Source organism: Aptenodytes patagonicus, chromosome Z (assembly GCF_965638725.1).
Source record: "Aptenodytes patagonicus chromosome Z, bAptPat1.pri.cur, whole genome shotgun sequence".
NCBI classification, from domain to species: domain Eukaryota; kingdom Metazoa; phylum Chordata; class Aves; order Sphenisciformes; family Spheniscidae; genus Aptenodytes; species Aptenodytes patagonicus.
The window spans coordinates 41528524-41547827 of NC_134982.1; the positions used below are offsets into that span (position 1 = coordinate 41528524).

The following is a 19304-nucleotide window of genomic DNA, read 5'->3' on the forward strand; positions in this document are numbered from 1 at the left end:
CTCAGCCCATCGATCCAGCCTGTCCAGGTCCCTCTGCAGAGCCTTCCTACCCTCGAGCAGATCAACACTCCTGCCCAACTTGGTGTCATCTGCAAACTGACTGAGGGAGCACTCGATCCCCTCATCCAGATCATCGATAAAGATATTGAACAAGACCGGCCCCAAAACTGAGCCCTGGGGAACACCGCTCGTGACCGGCCGCCAACTGGATTGAACTCCACTCACCACAACTCTCTGGGCCCGGCCGTCCAGCCAGTGTTTTACCCAGCGCAGAGTACACCTGTCTAGGCCGTGAGCTGCCATCTTCTCTAGGAGAATGCTGTGGGAGACAGTGTCAAAGGCCTTACTGAAGTCCAGGTAGACACATCCACAGCCTTTCCCTCATTGACTCAGCGGGTCACCTTGTCATAGAAGAACAGGCTAGTTAAGCCTCTCATGAATCCGTGCTGGCTGGGCCTGATCACCTGGTTGTCCTGTATGTGCCACGTGATGGCACTCAAGATGAACCGCTCCATAATCTTCGCCAGCACCAAGGTCAGGCTGACAGGCCTGTAGTTCCCTGGATCCTCCTTCTGGCCCTTCTTGTAAATGGGCATCACATTTGCTAACCTCCAGTCAACTGGGACCTCCCCTGTTAGCCAGGACTGCTGATAAATGGTTGAAAGTGCCTTGGTGAGCACTTCCGCCAGCTCCTTCAGTACCCTTGGGTGGATCCCATCCAGCCCCATAGACTTGTGTGTGTCTCAGTGGTGTAGCAGGTCGCTAACCATTTCCCCTTCGATTATGGGGGCTTCATGCTGCTCCCCGTCCCTGTCTCCCAGCTCAGGGGGCTGGGTACCCGGACAGCAACTGGTCTTACTATTAACAACTGAGACAAAGAGGGCATTAAGTACCTCAGCCTTTCCCTCATCCTTTGTCACTATGGTTGCCCCCACATCCAATAAAGGATGGAGATTCTACTTAGCCCTCCTTTTGTTGCTGATGTATTTATAGAAACATTTTTTGTCTTTTACGGCAGTAGAGAAACATGCATAATCAGGAACATGCACAATCCATGTATTTTTTGTACAAAAACATGGTGGTTTATGTTGTAGTTTTAAGAAAAATATTAAAATATTTGGTACTGCTTTCAAAGCACTTTTAGTTATGAGACTACACCAAACCCTTTTAACTTGGGTTTCTAAAGCTGTATCAAAGGCAAATGAAAGTACAGATGCTACACATAGCTGAAATTCAGGTCAAATCTTAATGTGTTGGATGTGGTCTTCAGCCCCTCTTTTCAGATCCTCAAATTCAAGCTTTTTATTGATGACTTAATTATGAGTCCTATCCCTATTATTACAAATAGTTGTTTTCTCATTGACTTCAGTAGGAAAAAAGACAACTTAGATATGATTTCATCTCACTATTTTAGAGACTCCAGCAGGAAAATCTGCTACCTGAAATATGCCAAATATTTCATTTCTAGTCTGTTACAGGTGATTTGTCTGAGAACATGTTATCAATCCCTAGACAGATCTACCTCACTTCAAATACTAGTGTATTTTCAACTGTTTTGAGGCTTAGGAACCCTACTTTACACACACACTGTATGTGATAACAGCATGTATGCAGAGCACATACTTTCTTTTTCATACACAGTTTTGTCTTTTAACAGCTTTCAGATAAAAGGTAGGCAGAAGAATGAAGTGAACCAGATGCTGACAGTGTGCATGACCAGCTCCCTAAACATCTGATTATTAAGAATGTCTCTCCATGCTCCTTACAAACCTTTCCTCATTAACTCTGTAAGTCAGCCTGATGCTTCCTATAAGCAGAGGTAGTTTTGCATTTTCTACCAGCATCCGTTTACTTGTGAGAACTCCTGAACAAAGAAAACACATATAATTGTAAGGCTAGAGGGTTACAAGGTGGCTCACATTTGATTACCTGCTATATTTTCCTCTATTTTCCTTGCTAATGCTATGATTTGCATCTCAGCATCCAAGTACATGCCCATTATAGGGAGAAAACAAGCTACTCTTTTCCTAATTAACCAGTAGTCCTATAAACCTTCGGAGGCTGGTATTAATTTAGTACTTTAGAGGCATACAGATTAATCAGTAGCCCAGACAAGAATAGAAGAGCCCAGCCCATGCAAAACTAGAAGTAAATAATTGGGCAATGCTTTTTGTATTGCCTGATGCTTCAAAACATTTGATGATAGGATGTCTCAAAAATGCCCACAAACTTTGACAGAGAAGATTGTTAAGGAATTACGCTAGGAGGCAGCACTGTGTCCATACCGGACTCTCCTCATACTGCAATGAATCCAGATTGTCCTAAGAAATCCTTATAAATGGGAATTTGGTTTTCTGGAAACCTGTACAAGTCAACAATGACAAGTTCTGACAGCTCAAGCCTATGATAAGCATTTCCTCTTGTGAAGCGAGAATCATCTTGCATGCCTGCCGACAGTCCATCATCTAATTAATTACTGTCAGTGTTGAGTCGCACTAAACGAGAATTGGTAACACTCCTAAGGACAATCAGCTAACAGGAATTCAACTGTGTCAGCAGCATCACTGCATCTCCTTTATTCTTCAGATGACTAATTATTAACATCTATCATTCTCTTCTTCAGTAACGTATTCTGTAAGGACCCACAAGATTCAGTTAAATACCTAGGATTCAGTCATCCTAGGTAGATTGTTTAAACTGCATCTCAATATCCTGCAGGTATGGTGGTATTATTATTTCCCCCCTTTTGAAGTTTACAAACACAAATTCATTATTCCTTGTGAAAGAAGAGGTAGAAACCTTTCAAAATCTCAATTAAAAACTCAATATGCAACTACCCTAAAGATTGTCTCAGAAATCTCTTTGATGACTTTTGATCTCCTTCCTTTTTATTTTCTCATCTATACATGATTTTATTGAAGAGCAGGGTTTAAAGGGGTTCTGCCCCTGCATAACTGTCTGTTCAACAAGTTCTTCACAAAAAACCGCCCTTGAAATTCAGAACTATTACTTAAAAGCCTTAGAAAAATAGTATCTTACTGTAATTCCAAATAAGTTCTAACTTCAGTCAAAATTAAACAAGAAAAATAAAATTGTTCCTTTTATTCCTGTTAGAGGTGTCTTCAGCAAAACACAAACTCCCTTTTCCTGTAATAGCAAATGTACCCAAACTCCAAGTTAGCAATTTTGCAAGCTGACTCACAACCACCGTCGTACATGGTTTTAGTTGCAGCAATCATTTCCAGCCGTGTATCTTTTAACCACAGTTACGACCAAAGACAGAACACTTGCCAGAACCAAAAGCTGTCCTCAGAGAGGTTGGACTAACACCAGCCAGCCACGACTGCAGCTATGCTCACTCACAGCAGTTTCATCAACTGTAGTATCAACTGCCCACCTACACTCCGAACAGAGCATTAGTCGTGTGACACGAAGATGCTAACTTCAGAGGACTTTCCCTAATGTTTGTGTTTTGTTGCTACATGTTGCTCATCTGTGTGGCACTGCTCTTCCAGGGTACTGACAGGTTGTGTCACCACTTTGAGAAGAGAGCCCTTCCCCTTATTTTCTCATTATACAGCTCCTGCCAGTTCATTGACATGTTTTCCTATCGTGTCAGGATTTCCTCTCACCTTTGGGCAAAGGGCTAGGCCATTACCTAATTTTTCCAAATAGAAGAACATTTCCCATACGTATGTCACTTTCAAAAGCCAAGTTCACTTTGATGACACTTGTGTTTCCCCTTCAGAGAGACCCTTTCTGAAGCAAATTCCAGATTACTTATTAACTTCCCTCTAACCCCCCGCCCGGTCAACTGCACTGTGTGGGGGATATTCCTTGTTCACTCTGCCTTTATCGACATCAACTGGCAGGACAACAGGTGATGTCACACTAAGTCAGACGTCACTGCTGTCCTATTGGGAGGGCTCATCTGTCAATGCAACATGACCTTCAGACCAATTTCCAGTCACTTCTAAACACCAGACAACCTCCTTTTCTGCCGCTAAGCACCTCTTTGTGCTTTGCAGCTTCACTGACTCTTCTAAGACAAACCATTGCCCTTCCACATAAACTTCCGAATTTCTTGGTTTTTATTAGTTGCAGTTGGGTGAAAGAACCAGTACGTTTAATCACAAAAATAGTGGTTTAGCTTATAAACAACATGTTTACAGAGTGGCTGGAGAAAGGAGATGGGTTGTTTGGGTCATCAGTCTTAGTCATTTATGACTGCAAACTACTGTGTAATAAGCAACCCCAGAAGGAAACAGAATACCACCCGAACATTTAGTAAACTTTAGACTTTGTCTCAGTGAAAAGCCACAAAAGTCACAATGCATCATGGGAACAGAGAAGACCAGTAGAATGTTTTTCAATAGTTTACTGCTAGTGTTCATCACAAACACTTAGCAAAAATCTACCTATGCAAAAGATCTACATGGGACAGAAAAATGAAAATAATCTTACGGAATCTAATTCTTCAACAGCAGAAGGGCAGCATGGAAAAGGAACAACAACAACAAAGAAGAAACCAAGCAGATTACTAGTCCTTAGAGACCATTACAAAAGCATGTTTTAGATATTAAGATATAAACTTACAAATAGTTTAGAAAAGGTAAAAGGGTGTTTCAATGTACAATACAAAAGTGAAAGACAAATCCAAATAAATAAAGATAAAAGAAAAAGCTCATTCTTAAGGCCTTATGTGTAGTGACAAACACCTACACAGTTAAGAAAAAACAGTAAGAGCTCACTGTTCCATGAGTGATTACAAGAATTTTGCTGTTGCCCATTACTGTCAATACTAAATAATAAAGTTGTCCTTTAAATCAGAACAGTTTCTAGGCTATCGACTGCTGAATGTCTTAGTACTCCACATCTTGGTAACTAGATTTTCTTTAAAGTTAAGGTCCACTACAGAAGCCACAGGGTGGCTATCTCTACCCAAAGGATAAAGTTTCAGTATTTCCCCCACTGGGAGAAGGGGGGCGAGAAAAATCCCAGAGCTGAAGTCCCTCACAATTCATTTGCAGAAGGCAGTTTGGGAGTCAAATTGTTCCATGCCCACTACCGCAAATCAGGCAGAACACCAAAGCAGATCGGTAGCTGTTATGTAGTTAGTAAAAACGGCATAGTATATTGTCATAGGTTAAACCATTTAATTACTAGGAAGTACTTCTTCAGCTTTACTTATAGAGGTAGCAGACAATACAGAAGAAATCAAACCATCCTGAATCCCGTAAAAGGTAGCTACTGCAAATTCAGTTAAGTTCTTCCAAGAACTTAATCTACGTGGCAATAACCCCTAGAAAGAACTGAAAGTCAGGAAGAGAGTAACTATATAAGCATCACTACAGTACGCAAGTGTTTTCATATCAGAGCAAACTACATTCGATCTGCAGTCAAAGGAAAAGAAAGTGTGAGATCTGTTATGAGAAATTCTAAAAAGTCCTCAGTTTTTTTCTTTTCAAAACATTGAGAGTAACAAGGTCACAAATTTGTAATGCATACTTATACGTGGTAAATAAGCATTAACTGCTCATGAACTGTGCTTGTGATGGCATTTAGGCCTCTTTTTTTGCACAGAAAAGAAACAATAGGCATAAGGGTAATGACCACTTGGTATTTTGACCCTGTTTGGAAACTCATTGACAGAAGACGCAAGTTCTTCCTTCAGCAAACTATTACAGCTGGTTTAGCTCTTCCTTTTTATGACAAGACTCTGTATTTATTCTAGACTTTCACGTAGCTTTCCAAGTGGCAATACAGCAGTTACATAATATTGAATTTACAACAATTACACAAAGAGGCTTTATTCCAGATAAACAGGAAGTTGTTACATGTATGCAAGAAATAACTATGCTTAAAGATTCAATTTCTGAATCTTTTCACAAGAAATTCTGCTCTTAATACAAAAAAATACTTATTTATACAAAACCCCCAACAAGTGTCATAATACACAGTGCCAACATTTATATGCAAGGACCTTAGATGTCAAATCAGGTTTTCAGAGCAGTTTAAGGCAAACATTGGTTTACCACTTCTGATTGCATATAGTCTCCCATCTAAACCTCAACCTTTTAGATCTCTGTCCTTTCAAAATTCATACTTTTAAATCGTTCCTCAAGCACATCAAAATCTTCATCACTGTCTGTACTGCTGAAGTTTGTATCAAAATCCAGCTCATCCTTCAACCCACTGCTCTCTTGGCCATTTTTAGTAGTCACACTCTCAGTTCTGTCTTGTCCTTTATCAATCCTGCAGAAAGCAAGAAGATGTTATCACCACCCACTTTTGGAATATATTTTTCTTTTAAACAAGAATGGGATGAAGGGTAGAATATTCTACCAGGGATGGAAGGGGGCAGGAGGTGGGGAGGAAGAGGAGAGGGACCATAACCTAAAGTTACTTTCACGTTGAATAGGAAAGATATAAAAGACAGTAAAGGAAAAAGAGTCTGTGAAGGAAAAAAAAAAAATATATATATATGAATAGTTTGACCAACTAAGCAACTGCTGGCCAGTTGTCACAAACTAGTAAATTAATACAGGATTCTCAATAAAGAGAGAACTCTAGTAAAAGAATAAGAAAACCAAAAGCCTGCTAAATATATTGTGGTAACTGTGCTCAGTATCAGCCTTTGTTTAGTTTTTCTGTTCATAAGTAACTGAATCATCAAATGACAGACAAAATGCAAACAGTAAATTGGCTTATGCATATTTTATGGTGCTCTATACCGAAATACATTTTGATGTGCTTTGTTCCCAAGGAAGATATGCAATTTACCCTTTGGTATTAAAATAAAGTGTCTTACCCAAGTAAGGCTTTTTTTGGCCCAGCCCCACTAACATCAATAGGCATTTCAGCCCTAGTTTCAGCAGAAGAAAGTGAGGGTAATGGCTCCTACTGATTCCTGTCAGGATTATTCAGAATACGGCATAAAGTACAACAGCTTCTTGGCAATTTCCAAACAAGCTTTATTAAAAGGGGAAGAAACAGTGCAGTACTGAAAATATGTAACCTATGAGCTACTTACGGAATTACTATTTCTTCTTCTTTTCCACATTTGGCACAAACTTCTAGTTTACCAGCACATGGTCGACAAATAATATGGTAAGGATCTTTTACAGTCTTCTGGAGGCACTTCACACTGTGAAGAGAAAGAAAACATGATTAAAAAAATATTTGTGGACACTTATTAAACATTCTGTGTTCAAAGACAATATAGACAAACTCTTCAAAGGAGGAACAACATGTTATAGGCCACTTTCATATGAAACAATCGGTGTGTTAACAAGCAGCGCTATCAAAATCATTGCCTGTCTTCCCTCTCCTTTAACTTTTTCAGTAAGAATTATTAAAAGAACTGAAGAAGAAACAAAAAAAATCAAGAATTTTTATATTTAAAGTGACAAAAGAAACCTTTCCATTCATTTCAGTAGGTAGTTTTACTTCAAAAGCTACGTAACTTCTTCCGGTTTAACGATAAAAGAAAATAAGAATATGGTATATATAAAAAGGTGCATGCATTTTACAAATAAAAAGCTTTCAATTCAAACACTACAATGTCTTCCTCTTGAACTTCTCAGAGTATAAACAAAGCCAGTGCTGGACTTTGCTTTCTATGAACACAAGCCTTCACGGAACAGTATTCTGAACAAACCCAACCTAATTATGTAGAGGTTTTTGGCTATTCTTTTTCAAGATATGATAAAAACTCTGTAGATTAAGTAATTTCTAAAAGGCTATGGCTTAACATTCAGCTGACATTTCTAAAGCATCATATTTTTTGAGAACAGAACCCAGAACTATATATCCCATGTAATGCAGCTGTCCTAAATGTCACTCACTCTTGGTTCCTCAGGCACTCAAAAGTCTGTCAGGACAGATTTAGCATACAGTTCTGAACAGTGGATTTGCAGACTCGGCTAAAACAGGCTGAAGAAAAATATCAAGTGTTTTTGCATTCCTTATAAGGAGAGATGCACTAACTAGCATCTCGTAAAACAGAATTTTTACCTGCTTTCTCAAATCCCATTCTTAAGCATTATCGCCTTCTCCCTACTATGCCCATCTAGGCTCTGCTGAGCTTCCGTTATTAAGATGTGCATATCCAATCCCGTAAGAAGCTGTAAGATCACAAGAATTGCTAATAGGACACATTTGACAAAAGCAAAGTCTGAACTGCCTAGTGTTTCTGGTCTCCTCTTCCCCCAGAAAAAACGTACAGTTAGATGTCACTGGAAATACCTACTTAGTTTGTTTTGGTTTTTTTTCTTTCTTCTATGGTCAGTTGCATTAGTATTAAAAAAATGTCTACAGCTCTTCCCAGCCATGTCACACCAAACAGGGGCACTAGCAATGATAGATTTTTTTTTTTTTTAAATAGTTCAATCTGTAATACTTAAACGCTCGTAATAAAAGTAAAGTAGGGATAACTTGTGCTTGTACTAACAATCATAATTTTGAAGATGTTAAAAAACTAAAAATAAGTTGAGGTACGGAGAACTCCATTCCCATCGTCTGTGACATAAAGAACTCATTTTTTTCCATATAGTCACATTTTTAATGTCTATAATGTGTTTACTTCACCCAGAAACTTCAGCCATTGAAAATCTTCATAGTCTTGTCCTTTCAGAACAGCGGCCCACTCAGCCATTGTACTGCTGTAGGCTGGGCTAGAAACCACCACCGGTAGAGCTAGAACAGTCTGCAGCCCAATTTACTTGTTCAAAAATATGAAGGAAAACATCACATTTTCTGTCATAAGCAGCTGTCCCACAACGCCACTTTTTCTATTTCCAATGCTTCTCTGATTTACATGCTTTTTTGCCTGCTTTTTTTCCTTTGGGGGTAGGCAGAGAAGAGGCAAAAGAACCAGATCCACCACCACATGATTTGTTACAGCTCATTACTTTTAAACAGGATGCACACAGTCATTTGAGAAAGAGTTAAAAAAAGACAAATCCCAACTTTATCTGTGGTGAATAGAACCCAGAATGTTTACTTTGAGAACCAGTGAGACTTCTACCTAATCAAATCTTTTTTTTCCTACAGGAAAGGGTGAAATTGTTTACTAAAACCAAAATATTTGTTGCATATGGTTTCATATTAAAAAATTAAAACTTCTCACATGTGAGGGATATAGTATGAACAAACATTCCTTCCCTTTTAACCTACTGAAAATCAAAATAAAATACACTGTCATTCAGGGAACTGCATGCATACATTTACAGAACCTCTTCAAGCAGTTCATAAGTATTTCAGAAGTATGTAAATGAGAATAACACACAAATGCAGAGTGAACTACTGTGACAAAGGTGGCTATATCATACACCACAGCCCAGCTGTAGTTTCTTTGAGTTCAGCGTTTCATTGTTGAAACACTGGCTGTGTCTGCAGCCACAGAGGTAAGGACCTCTGCAGCTGAGCAAGTAAGAAGGAAGCAGAGTATCCACTTCAGAAAATTAACCTATCACAAATCTATACATTATTTTAAGATATTTATCGCCTTTGTTATGTACTTATCCAAAAACACCTAATACAGAATGCTAAACATTTAATATTTAGGATTATACTTTCATATACAAAAAGAGAGAACATGCTAAGAGGTAATGAAATGCATGTATTGCAAACAATTTGTAGAAATTGAGGCCTCAGTAATGCTGAGAACAGTGCTGCTGCTGAGTTTTGATATGACAAAATTAAAGCCTTCCTCTCCTCGTTTCTCTACTAGATAGTCTTTGTGAACTACAAAAGTTTAGAGATGTGCAGATTTCTCTCGTATTGACTTGCAACGAGGCCTTGGAAAATCGTGTTACAACTGGTTCAGGTTCGACTTTTTGTTCAGGACACACTGACGGTTTTGGAAACTTACAGGTCCACAGTTCAAGCATTTTAACAGTGAAGAGGGATGCAGTTGCTCTTCCACTGTGTTTTCTTTTCAAAAGTTTAAGATAAAAGACTAATGAATTAGAAAATTAACATTGCATATATATTGTCATCGCAGACTCCAAATTTGAAGAATGTCATATAGTAGCGGTTACTGCTCGTGAGTTTCCAAAACTAGAATGTTTTCCAAAAAGTTCAAAAACTACACTATCGGTGATTAACACAAAGTATCTTAACTCACCATTTTTTAGGTTTTGATAGTAGTTTGTACTTGCTGAATTTTACCCGCCACTCCAAGATACCTTTGCAATGCTGACACACTCCATCATGAAGCTTAGCATTTATTTTCTGAATAAATAAATAAAAATGAAAGTAAAAATACATTGAAGATTTACAACTTTTATGAGTATAATCTTGCTTAGAAAGCATTTCCACCCATCATGTGATTAATACAGTATTTAGAAAGATGTTTGTTTGATATTAACATAAGCATTTCATATACATTTACTGCTAGTAATTTTCTTTAGTGGAAAGAGTGCTGAGGTAGTCTTTTACCTCGAGGTAGTCTTCATTATTATTATCATAATTTTAATATTGTTAATAGTAGTACTTATTTATGTTATTATATTGTTGATAACAGATTATTATAGATTGTTTTTTCATCTCTGGAGATTTTACAAAACAGATTTAAGTAGAAATGAGGCCTGAAATACACAGTTTTTGTCCAAAGAAGACAACTCGCAATACTTAACATTTAACTTGTTATTGCTCAAGCTACCATTATACTACATACTTTAAGTAAGTAGTCTCAGGGTTTGTTTCTCAGATCACAATAAAGTAGAATCCACACATTATTTGCAGTCAAATCAGTGAATGTCTTTTTCATCATAAACTTCCTTTATGAAAAAGTAGTACATTTTTGCTCTCAAGTATCTAAGATAAAAATCCTCAAAATGGTCATTTAAACTATGGTATATTTTCAAGAGAATGCAAAGTTTACCTTAAGATCTTCTACAACATTTTGTGTTTAGTTTGCTCAGGAATACAAAATGTCAACTGGCCAGTATGATTTGCACAAAAGAAGTTATTCCGAGATGGGAAGTAGTAACAAACCACAGTTACCTTAAATAACAACCAACATATACTTGTACATTCAACTTACTTTTATTTCTTCTCTATCTAAAAATGCCAACGGTAACTTTATCTATCATATGGTTGTGTGTATTCATTCAGAACTTTAAAAATAGAAATTTCACAATTAAAAAAAATGCATAGAGCCAAAAAAATTCTACTGTGCCTTTTTTAAGACAGCTTAAAAATGGCTACCATACCAAAATTACATTATTAACATGGTCTAAAACACATCTATTTCTTAGAATACCTAAAAGTTCATTGGAACAGATTCTGCATTAATTGGGATTAGAGTTTATGTTATTCTTTTACAAATAAACTGAAAAGTTATTCTATGCATACAGTAGCTTCTGAAGTAATTTCCTGTTTTTATGACCCACAGAGCTTCTCACTACTCCACAAAGTTCTACTTCAATACACTAGACAAAAGAACAAACCTAGCTTTAAAAATACAGTATCTTATTCTATTCCGAAAAATGTATGTGGCAGAGGAAATGCCACTTACGAGTGAGACTATACTATGGGACTTGTTTTCCATTGTTTCCATTTTTACTAAACTTCAGCGATTCAGTATGAGTTTTCCCATGGTGCGGTTAACTGAAGGTGTGGTGCTTTTTGCCTGGTTCAGTTAAAAGACAGTAAACTTTTTTCCAAATGATCAAATACAGACTTGGCATGTTTAAAAAAAAAAAAAAGAAAGAAAGAAACAAACAAACAAGGTTTTGCAGAATGCTTGAATATTGAATACAGAAAGCTGTGGTTCTGATGTCAGCCATGCATTATGAATTAAATTTTCCAAGAAAAACAAGCATTTGGCTAATGTGGAAACTTTCTGAGAGAAGAAAATCATTGGTAAGTCCTCAGCAGGTATCTGTTAAAGGGCTGGCAATTCAAACTGCTGTCAGCACTGACTGTGTTTATTCTTTCAAAATTCATGCAATTTGAAGATAAGCCTTCTTTTCAGTGTTTGACTAGCACAAAGTAAGGCTCCAAGTAGTATAGCCTGAAAAAGCTTCTAATAACCTGCAAATTAGCCTAAACTTCCCAGTTCTCCCTCTCACTCTCCTGATTTGCATTAATTAGTAACGCAGGAGGGGAGAAAGACACAAACACTGTAATTTGTATTCCCAGGTGTTCTTTATTGTGACCAACTATTTTTACTACTGCTAAGGCAGAACCCAATAAATGTCGAAAGATTTCAATAGTTTAAGCTGAAGACAGCTGGGTGTCTTTCCAAAGGGAGTTAGCTTCCTTGCTGAAAACTACCTCGTTTCCAGTAACACATCCTGACATCACAGCTGGGGATGGGAGCCCTGTTACTAAGTGATGCAGGGACAGGCTCAGCAATGCGTAACGCACTTGGAATGCAAGAGGCCACGCTCAGGACTGCATGTGGCATAAACAGTGTAGAAGAACAGAATAGGAACTACTTTCACCTCTCATCTGAAGGAAATCCAAAGTTTGTCAGATAGGCAGCCTATTACAAATTCTGCTAAACATCTGCTATGGAACAAGGAAATATGCATAATTATTAGTAATGGAGCTTTATAAAGCTCCTCCCCCTCCCAATATGCTTATCATCGGGCTCCAGAATACACAACAACCATACGGTGATGAATTTCTTTTTTATTTTTGCTTTTTATCAGACAAGCTAAAACGCAAGCCATCCCAAATTCCAAAGATGCCTTTTCATGTTACTCATAGTATAGATCTTTGCATGAAAATACCACCTCATAGCAAGGCCAAGAGACTAGTCACGTGGCATAAAGACTATATTATTTGGACTTCTTCACCTTTGCTTCGAACGACAAAGCCCTGCTTCTTATCTGATGCCCTCATCCCAAAGGTTAGTCCTCCTTCTATATTAACACACTGTTTCACCACTGTAAAAGGTCTTTAGAAAGATAAGTAACACCCAAGAAGCTCTAAAGTAAAATAAAATTAATGTAATTCAATTGCACAGCAACAATCATATTACCCACATAAAGGCAATGAATGCCTATCAGAGCTGGTCTGGGTATTTAGATTACTTTTACACAGTCACATTTGAACTCTTCCGTTTTCATGGTATGATCAGCAACATTTCAAATATCTAGCGCAAAGATAAAGAACATAGACCAAAACACTGCCTAAGAGTCTTTTGACACCAAATTAAATTGTAGCTATGAAGATCACGTTTACATGTAGACTCTTCAACCTCGTCACCTGTACGACCACAAATCTTACACAGCAACTCAAAGGAACTACATGGTATCTGCTCAGAAGGTAACAACTGGAAGAAAGACGACAGCTTTGAAGTTCTAATTTCCTCCTTCTAACAGGCACGCATACAGCACAGTCTCTTCCTCTCCTTCAGCAATTTCCTGGATTTTTTACTCCATGGTGGCACTTCAAGTATGCGGTGGTGTAGTTAATCATTGGCTCAGAACATCTGAATATGAGAGAGACTATGACTCTACAATCCTTCTACCAGGCTGTTGATTTAGAAAGTCAACAGAGAATGATGGATTGATGTAAAGCAAGCAAGCAGGGAGATCTACAGAGTTTAACCTTGACTTGTGTTTGCCTTCTAAGTTTATTTTGCTCGGAAAAAAATGCCTGATATTTAAATGTTACTATTACTAAAACAAGTTGATAATTTACTGTGGTTTTCTACACTCAATTCAACATTTCCTTTGAAAAGGAAAAAAAGTATCGTATCACTTTCAAAAGCAGCACAGACTTGAAGAAGCAAAGTTAGCTGTCCCTAATTAAAGATTTGGATAAGCTTCAGATTTTTTAAATCACCAAAGAACATGTGAGAGTAAGTTCTCCTAACAAACTAGAAGAGAAACTTTCCTGGTATCTCAGTTCCCAGTCAGAATGGGGAAGTTATTAGTTAAAGAAATCCCTCTGCTGCTTACTTTTCCTATTAACTTTTTAATATATTTTGTACATTGTTGAAACGTTCATATATTCTTATTTTCTTCCTTTTGCCCATTTAATAGCTTGCTTTCCTTTAAGGGTACAAAAAACCAACCACCCACACAAAGACCTGAACAAAGTTTGTCAACTTCATTATTCCCTTCCAACTTTTCTACCCAGCTTTTATACAGGTAGTTAGCTCTCATACACAAAGAGGTGGTAATGCTTATGGTCTGAAATGGATTTCTTGGTGTGAGAACTACTCTGACAGGTTAGATTCTGTTTCTGTTACAGCAGTTTTTCTATTTTTTTTTACGCCCATTTCCCTGTTTTAGTCAATACCTCCTTCCTCTTTTCTTTTGCCATACTTCCCTCCAAGGACAAGTGCAACTCATCCAGTGCTTACAGTACGTCTGTATATTCTCCAAAGAAACTACAGTTATGCAGTACAGACATACATGAACAGTCTTAAAGTATACAGTCACAAAATATTCCATGTGCATATTATATACACACTGTCAGGTCAACTACATTAATGAAACAGCATCCTCTGTATGCTCACGTAACCCAATGTTAAATCATTTAACAACCCGCCAAAAGCAATTCAGAATGTATTAAAGTAAACACATGCACCTACACCTACTAACTTGGCACACAAAATAATCCCCAGCTTAAGCTAGCATTAAAGCACTCAAAAGCAAGATGTAATGATGGGGTTTCAAAGAAGCCTCACTGTCTGTTTGGAAGTTTCTAATTATGTGTGAACCTATGGGTATTTTGATTTACTCTATTGAAAGCAGACTCCTACTACTGAGCACACATCAGTGGTCTATTCTGCTGTAAATGAATGCAATGTCAATGTCATCCATAAACTTCCTTGTCAGAAGCACAAGTGATACTGCTTCAATCAACAAGGCTGAATGCAGCATTTCTGAATGACTACACTTCTCAGAAAAACAAAACTCCACAGGATCTCCAGCGCATGACTACAAAGCAGTTAAGAGCAGATCAGTGCAGACTGACAAATGTGAAACTGTGATACGAGACACCAGCTTTTCAGAGTTCTAATATACATTTCACAGGCTGAAATCAAGTTCCTGAAAGAGCTTCACTTGCTCACATATTGTATCAGTATTACTTTAAATTCCATTTTCTACAAAGATATTTTCTCATCTCTTTCTAAAGAAAAGTGTATTTAACATTTTAACCAAAGCCTTAAAGTCTTCCTTAAATCCATACTGGTTACGTATGGATGGCTATATAGCTAGCATTTAAGGCCCTTCTGTGATTTATTGCTATGGACTTTAAAACACATGAAATCAAAAGCTTTCTCTAAGCCAAATTCCAAATGGCCATCTTGGAGATCAAGATGTTTAGCTTTTTTCAGATCAGTGACCATGGATCTGAAAACATGCAAGTAACCGGCGAGAGAATGTACACACTTGGAAGGACCAACAGTCAACTCCCATCCTCTTCCCCACAAAGAACTGAAAACACACTCACGCGCTCTCCCTCCCCCGCCTCCTCTCCCCCTGCCCCCCGAGTTCAGTTAGAGTCCAGAAGAGATGTTATGCTTGCTCCTCTTCTCCCTACATGAAAGGCTATAACCCAGGCCTGAATGCACTTCTGAACCCAGAAGAGGAGGAGTGGCTGGAAAGTAGACTTTAGCCTACCAAGGTACTCTATGTTGCAGCAAGAACAGAAACTCCAATACTGTTATTTGAGAATCCCAATTGGCTACTGGTTTATTTATATCTCCCTCTGAGCTCCAGGTCACAATCACTGACTCAGCATTTAAGTTCTGTATTCACCTGTTCTGTTCCTACTGCCTTCCCACAGTCTCCACCGAAACAAGTTATTTATCCATACAGCCAGCTGAAGAAGTAGCTGACATCAACACTATGGTAAAGCTGAGGTCCAGAGTTAATAACCTCTGAAATTTAGGGAAATGAGGATTATCATTCGGGGCATACTTATTGAGAGGAAAGAAATGGAGAAACAGATCAGTCATTTGGGTGTAAATGTCAATCACTTTGTGGTTTACCATCTTATTACAATGGAGTTCTAAATGTTCTCATTGAATGCTATTTGCTTTCATCTCTAGAGCTACTCCAGCTTCCATGTTGACTTATGTGTAATATACTTTACATAAAATGTATTATTCATATAACATAATGTATATTCCTCAGCTCAGTGCCACAAACAGCTGTTCTGGAATATACTATGTAAACCAAGCACCCATAAACAAATTCCAAGATTCAGTGACTAACAACACAGTGTGTCTTACCCTGTCCTGGCTCCTCCTTCTTCAGTTCATCCTAGGATGCAAGCTTTCCCAGCACTGTTGTAGGCAGTTACCCAAATACAGTAGAGAGGCAGTGTACTTTGCTGCAAGGGCATTTCACCTCAACTAGCTTATCCCAGAGTAATGCTGTAGTAAAGACTGATCATTAGAGAAAGACAGATGGATCTTTCAGCATGTTCTGCAAGTAATCAGATCGATGGTCTTTAAAAAATGGATGCCAAGGTCAGTGTCAGACAGAGAGCACAAAACATTTCAAAAAACCACAAAACAACTGGATAATGACTGCCAGCAGGGAAAAGTCAAAAGACTATTAGATCGATTTTCTCTGCAGATACTGCTTCACTGAGAAGCAGCAATAACACTGCAAATAACTACCTCAACTCCACCCACAGTACAACCTGAAGCTACTGTAGTTAATATTCAACATTGCTAATGCAATGCACAAATGCAGCAGGAACAAAATTTTAAGCTAAAAAGCATTCTGCAGCCTTTCAAGATAGTATTGCATTGGACAGTGTATAACAGTAGTCAAAGATAGGCCAAATATCTAAAAAAAAAAAAAAATTAGCAGTGATTTACAGAAGATCCACCCTCTTTCAGCAGCTCTGAGCATTCTTCTGATCTACCGAGCTAGTGAGAGGTGGAAAGGAAGAATGCCCCAGTCCTGTATCAGTCCCTGTGATCAAATTGCTACTATTTCTTCCTTTCCCTCATCACACCATCTGTGGCGCATCTGATCATTCAGGGCTATACAAGACAGAGATGCAAAACTGTCATCATTCAGCATAGTCTGTATCTAAACTATGACATTAATAATCACTTAATCTTTGTTATTCTAAACTTCTTTTCACATTTCTCAAATAGTAGAATCAGGCCTAGTCATCATTATAAAGACCCCTGTATACCCCTTAGCACTAGAATTTGTACATGACGGTATGCCAAAAGAAAAATGCATCCTTTGCCTTTACCACACATTATCCAACCCCATAATAGGAAGAACCTTCTTCAAGAAGCTTCTTCCCTGTGTTCAGCCATCTCCATGAACTGGCAGGCATGGAGAGAAAAGAAATCATTCACTTGAAACAGAAAGGAAAAAGACACAGTTCCATATCACAGTTAATGCCCACAGTAAATCTTGGCTACATTCAAAAGCTTTTAAAAAAAATTTATTTATTTGAGTGCATGGTACTGTGTAGCCAGTTCTATATGATATAAAATATTAAAAAAGGGAAGAAAAACAGCCATGTGGGTATTAAAGTGATTACTTCAGTTACAAAACCGATGTCAGAACTCAGTTTCCTTTTGAAGACTTTTTTGATAGACCAGCTCTCTAGGATATTTTTGTGTATGTGTGTAGAGGACAGACAGGAAAATGACTCTTCTATCAGGGATCATGCAGTGACTCACACAATAAATAACACTGGCGCTGCTTAGAGCCCCAGGAAAGCAGCCTGTTCAACTTGCAGAACCAGTCCTACAACAACTGGGGGAAAAAAACAACCCCCAAACCCACAAAAAAAACAAACCTCCCTCTTTGGTGCCATTGCTTTAACTTACTACTTCCTTCCCCTCCTCTCAGTTCTTTTCGACAACTCAGTCAGGTTCAGTTAAAGGGATATTGACACAACAGCAATAGCACCAGATAAGCCTCTTCTAGAATGCTCATCTTGTGTTTTGTTTTAGTCATCTCTTTCAGTTTAGCTTGCAAGACAAAACATACCACTTCCGTGTTGTGACTGCTCAGGCACACTGCTTGGTCTTCATCCTCTCCGGCACTGCTATTATGTTACCACAACTACAAACACAGAGCATGTTCCAACAATATATGGTAAACCATTACCTTTTCCTTGCTTAGAAACAAAAAAGACAACAATGGTCTTTTGTAACAATAGTGTGAAAAAACCAAACCACGATAACGTGTGTAGCAAAAGCACTGATAAAACAGCTAAAGGCACCTTTCTATGTCACTACTTGGAAAAGCCCCTTAAGATTTTTTTTAAGCCTTAAAGCAAACATGAGTCTTTTTTAAGCTGTCTCCAAAGTATGCAAAGAGAAACTTGATATTTATATGGGTGATGGGGGGAGTTGTTCAAAATAAATTCTCAAAATGTTAAGATGTCTGAAGTAAGACCACGTAGCCACAAACTGAGCAGACCAAACACCTTTCAAGAAGTCACTTGTTATTCATTGTTATCATTCAATGAATGATAACATTCATTGCAGAGAACGTTTGCTTACTGCACTCACTGCACAGAAGTAAATGCTTTATTTCAGTCTTCCTCTTAGTAATTCTTTGGCTTAACGAGGGCCTTTCATGTCATGAATATGATTCAAGTATCACACAACGCGTTTGCTTGTGCAACAGCCTAAGACACGGGGCCAGGTGCCAGCTGACCGAAATGGCTTGTTAGGGATTACTCCCTTAACACCGCAGTGAACCTTTCGGACAGACCTGGGCCAAAGGTTTCTCCACCGCTAAAATGGCTTCTCGCCTTCCACTGCTGTATGGCTTCGTTTGCCGTGCCGAAGCTCTTCAAGACCTTCCGGCAGAAGACCGCAGAGGGACAGGCCATCGCTTCAAAGGTGCACCCAGCAGGCCGCAGAGGCTCCTATTAACGCTGTCGGCACCGAACCCCTTCCGCCGGTCTGCCCCCCAACCGCTCCGCCGCCTCAAGAGGGGTCGCCCCCGCCGCCGTCCCATCTCCCCGCCCGCCCGCGACGCACCCACCGGGCAGCGAGCTGCGCTGCGCGGCCCGGCCCGGCCCGGCCCGGCCCAGCGCTCTGCCGGGAGGGGAGAGGAGGGAGCGGGCCGGCCCCGGGGGCCGCCCCGCCGCCTACCTTGCGCCGGGCGCTGGTGTCGTACTTGTCGTTCTTGAAGGCGCGCGCGTTCTGGTGGCGCTGGGGCCGCGTGCGGGACACGTTCCCCTTCTCCGAGCTCATCCCCCGGGCAACCGCCAATGCCGGCGACACCTGCCCCGGAACCGCTCCGCGCCCTCCCACCCCCCCGCCGGCCTCACCGCCTCACCATTGGCCCGGAGCCGCCGTCTGTATAACCCCTCCGCCCACAACGGTTCGC

At 39.2% G+C, this 19304-nt stretch overlaps 1 protein-coding gene across 1 annotated transcript; it reads right to left on the reverse strand.

Moving 5' to 3' along the window:
• Nucleotides 1–5142: 5142 nt before the first annotated feature.
• On the reverse strand, nt 5143–19199 carry CZH9orf85 (chromosome Z C9orf85 homolog). Its single transcript, XM_076362389.1, has 4 exons — nt 19067–19199; nt 10130–10236; nt 7034–7147; nt 5143–6255 (listed from the first exon to the last, which is right to left on the reverse strand). The coding sequence occupies exons 1-4, from the start codon at nt 19166–19168 to the stop codon at nt 6078–6080; spliced, it is 501 nt and encodes a 166-aa protein (XP_076218504.1). The 5' UTR covers nt 19169–19199; the 3' UTR covers nt 5143–6077.
• Between the last annotated feature and the right edge of the window lie 105 nt (nt 19200–19304).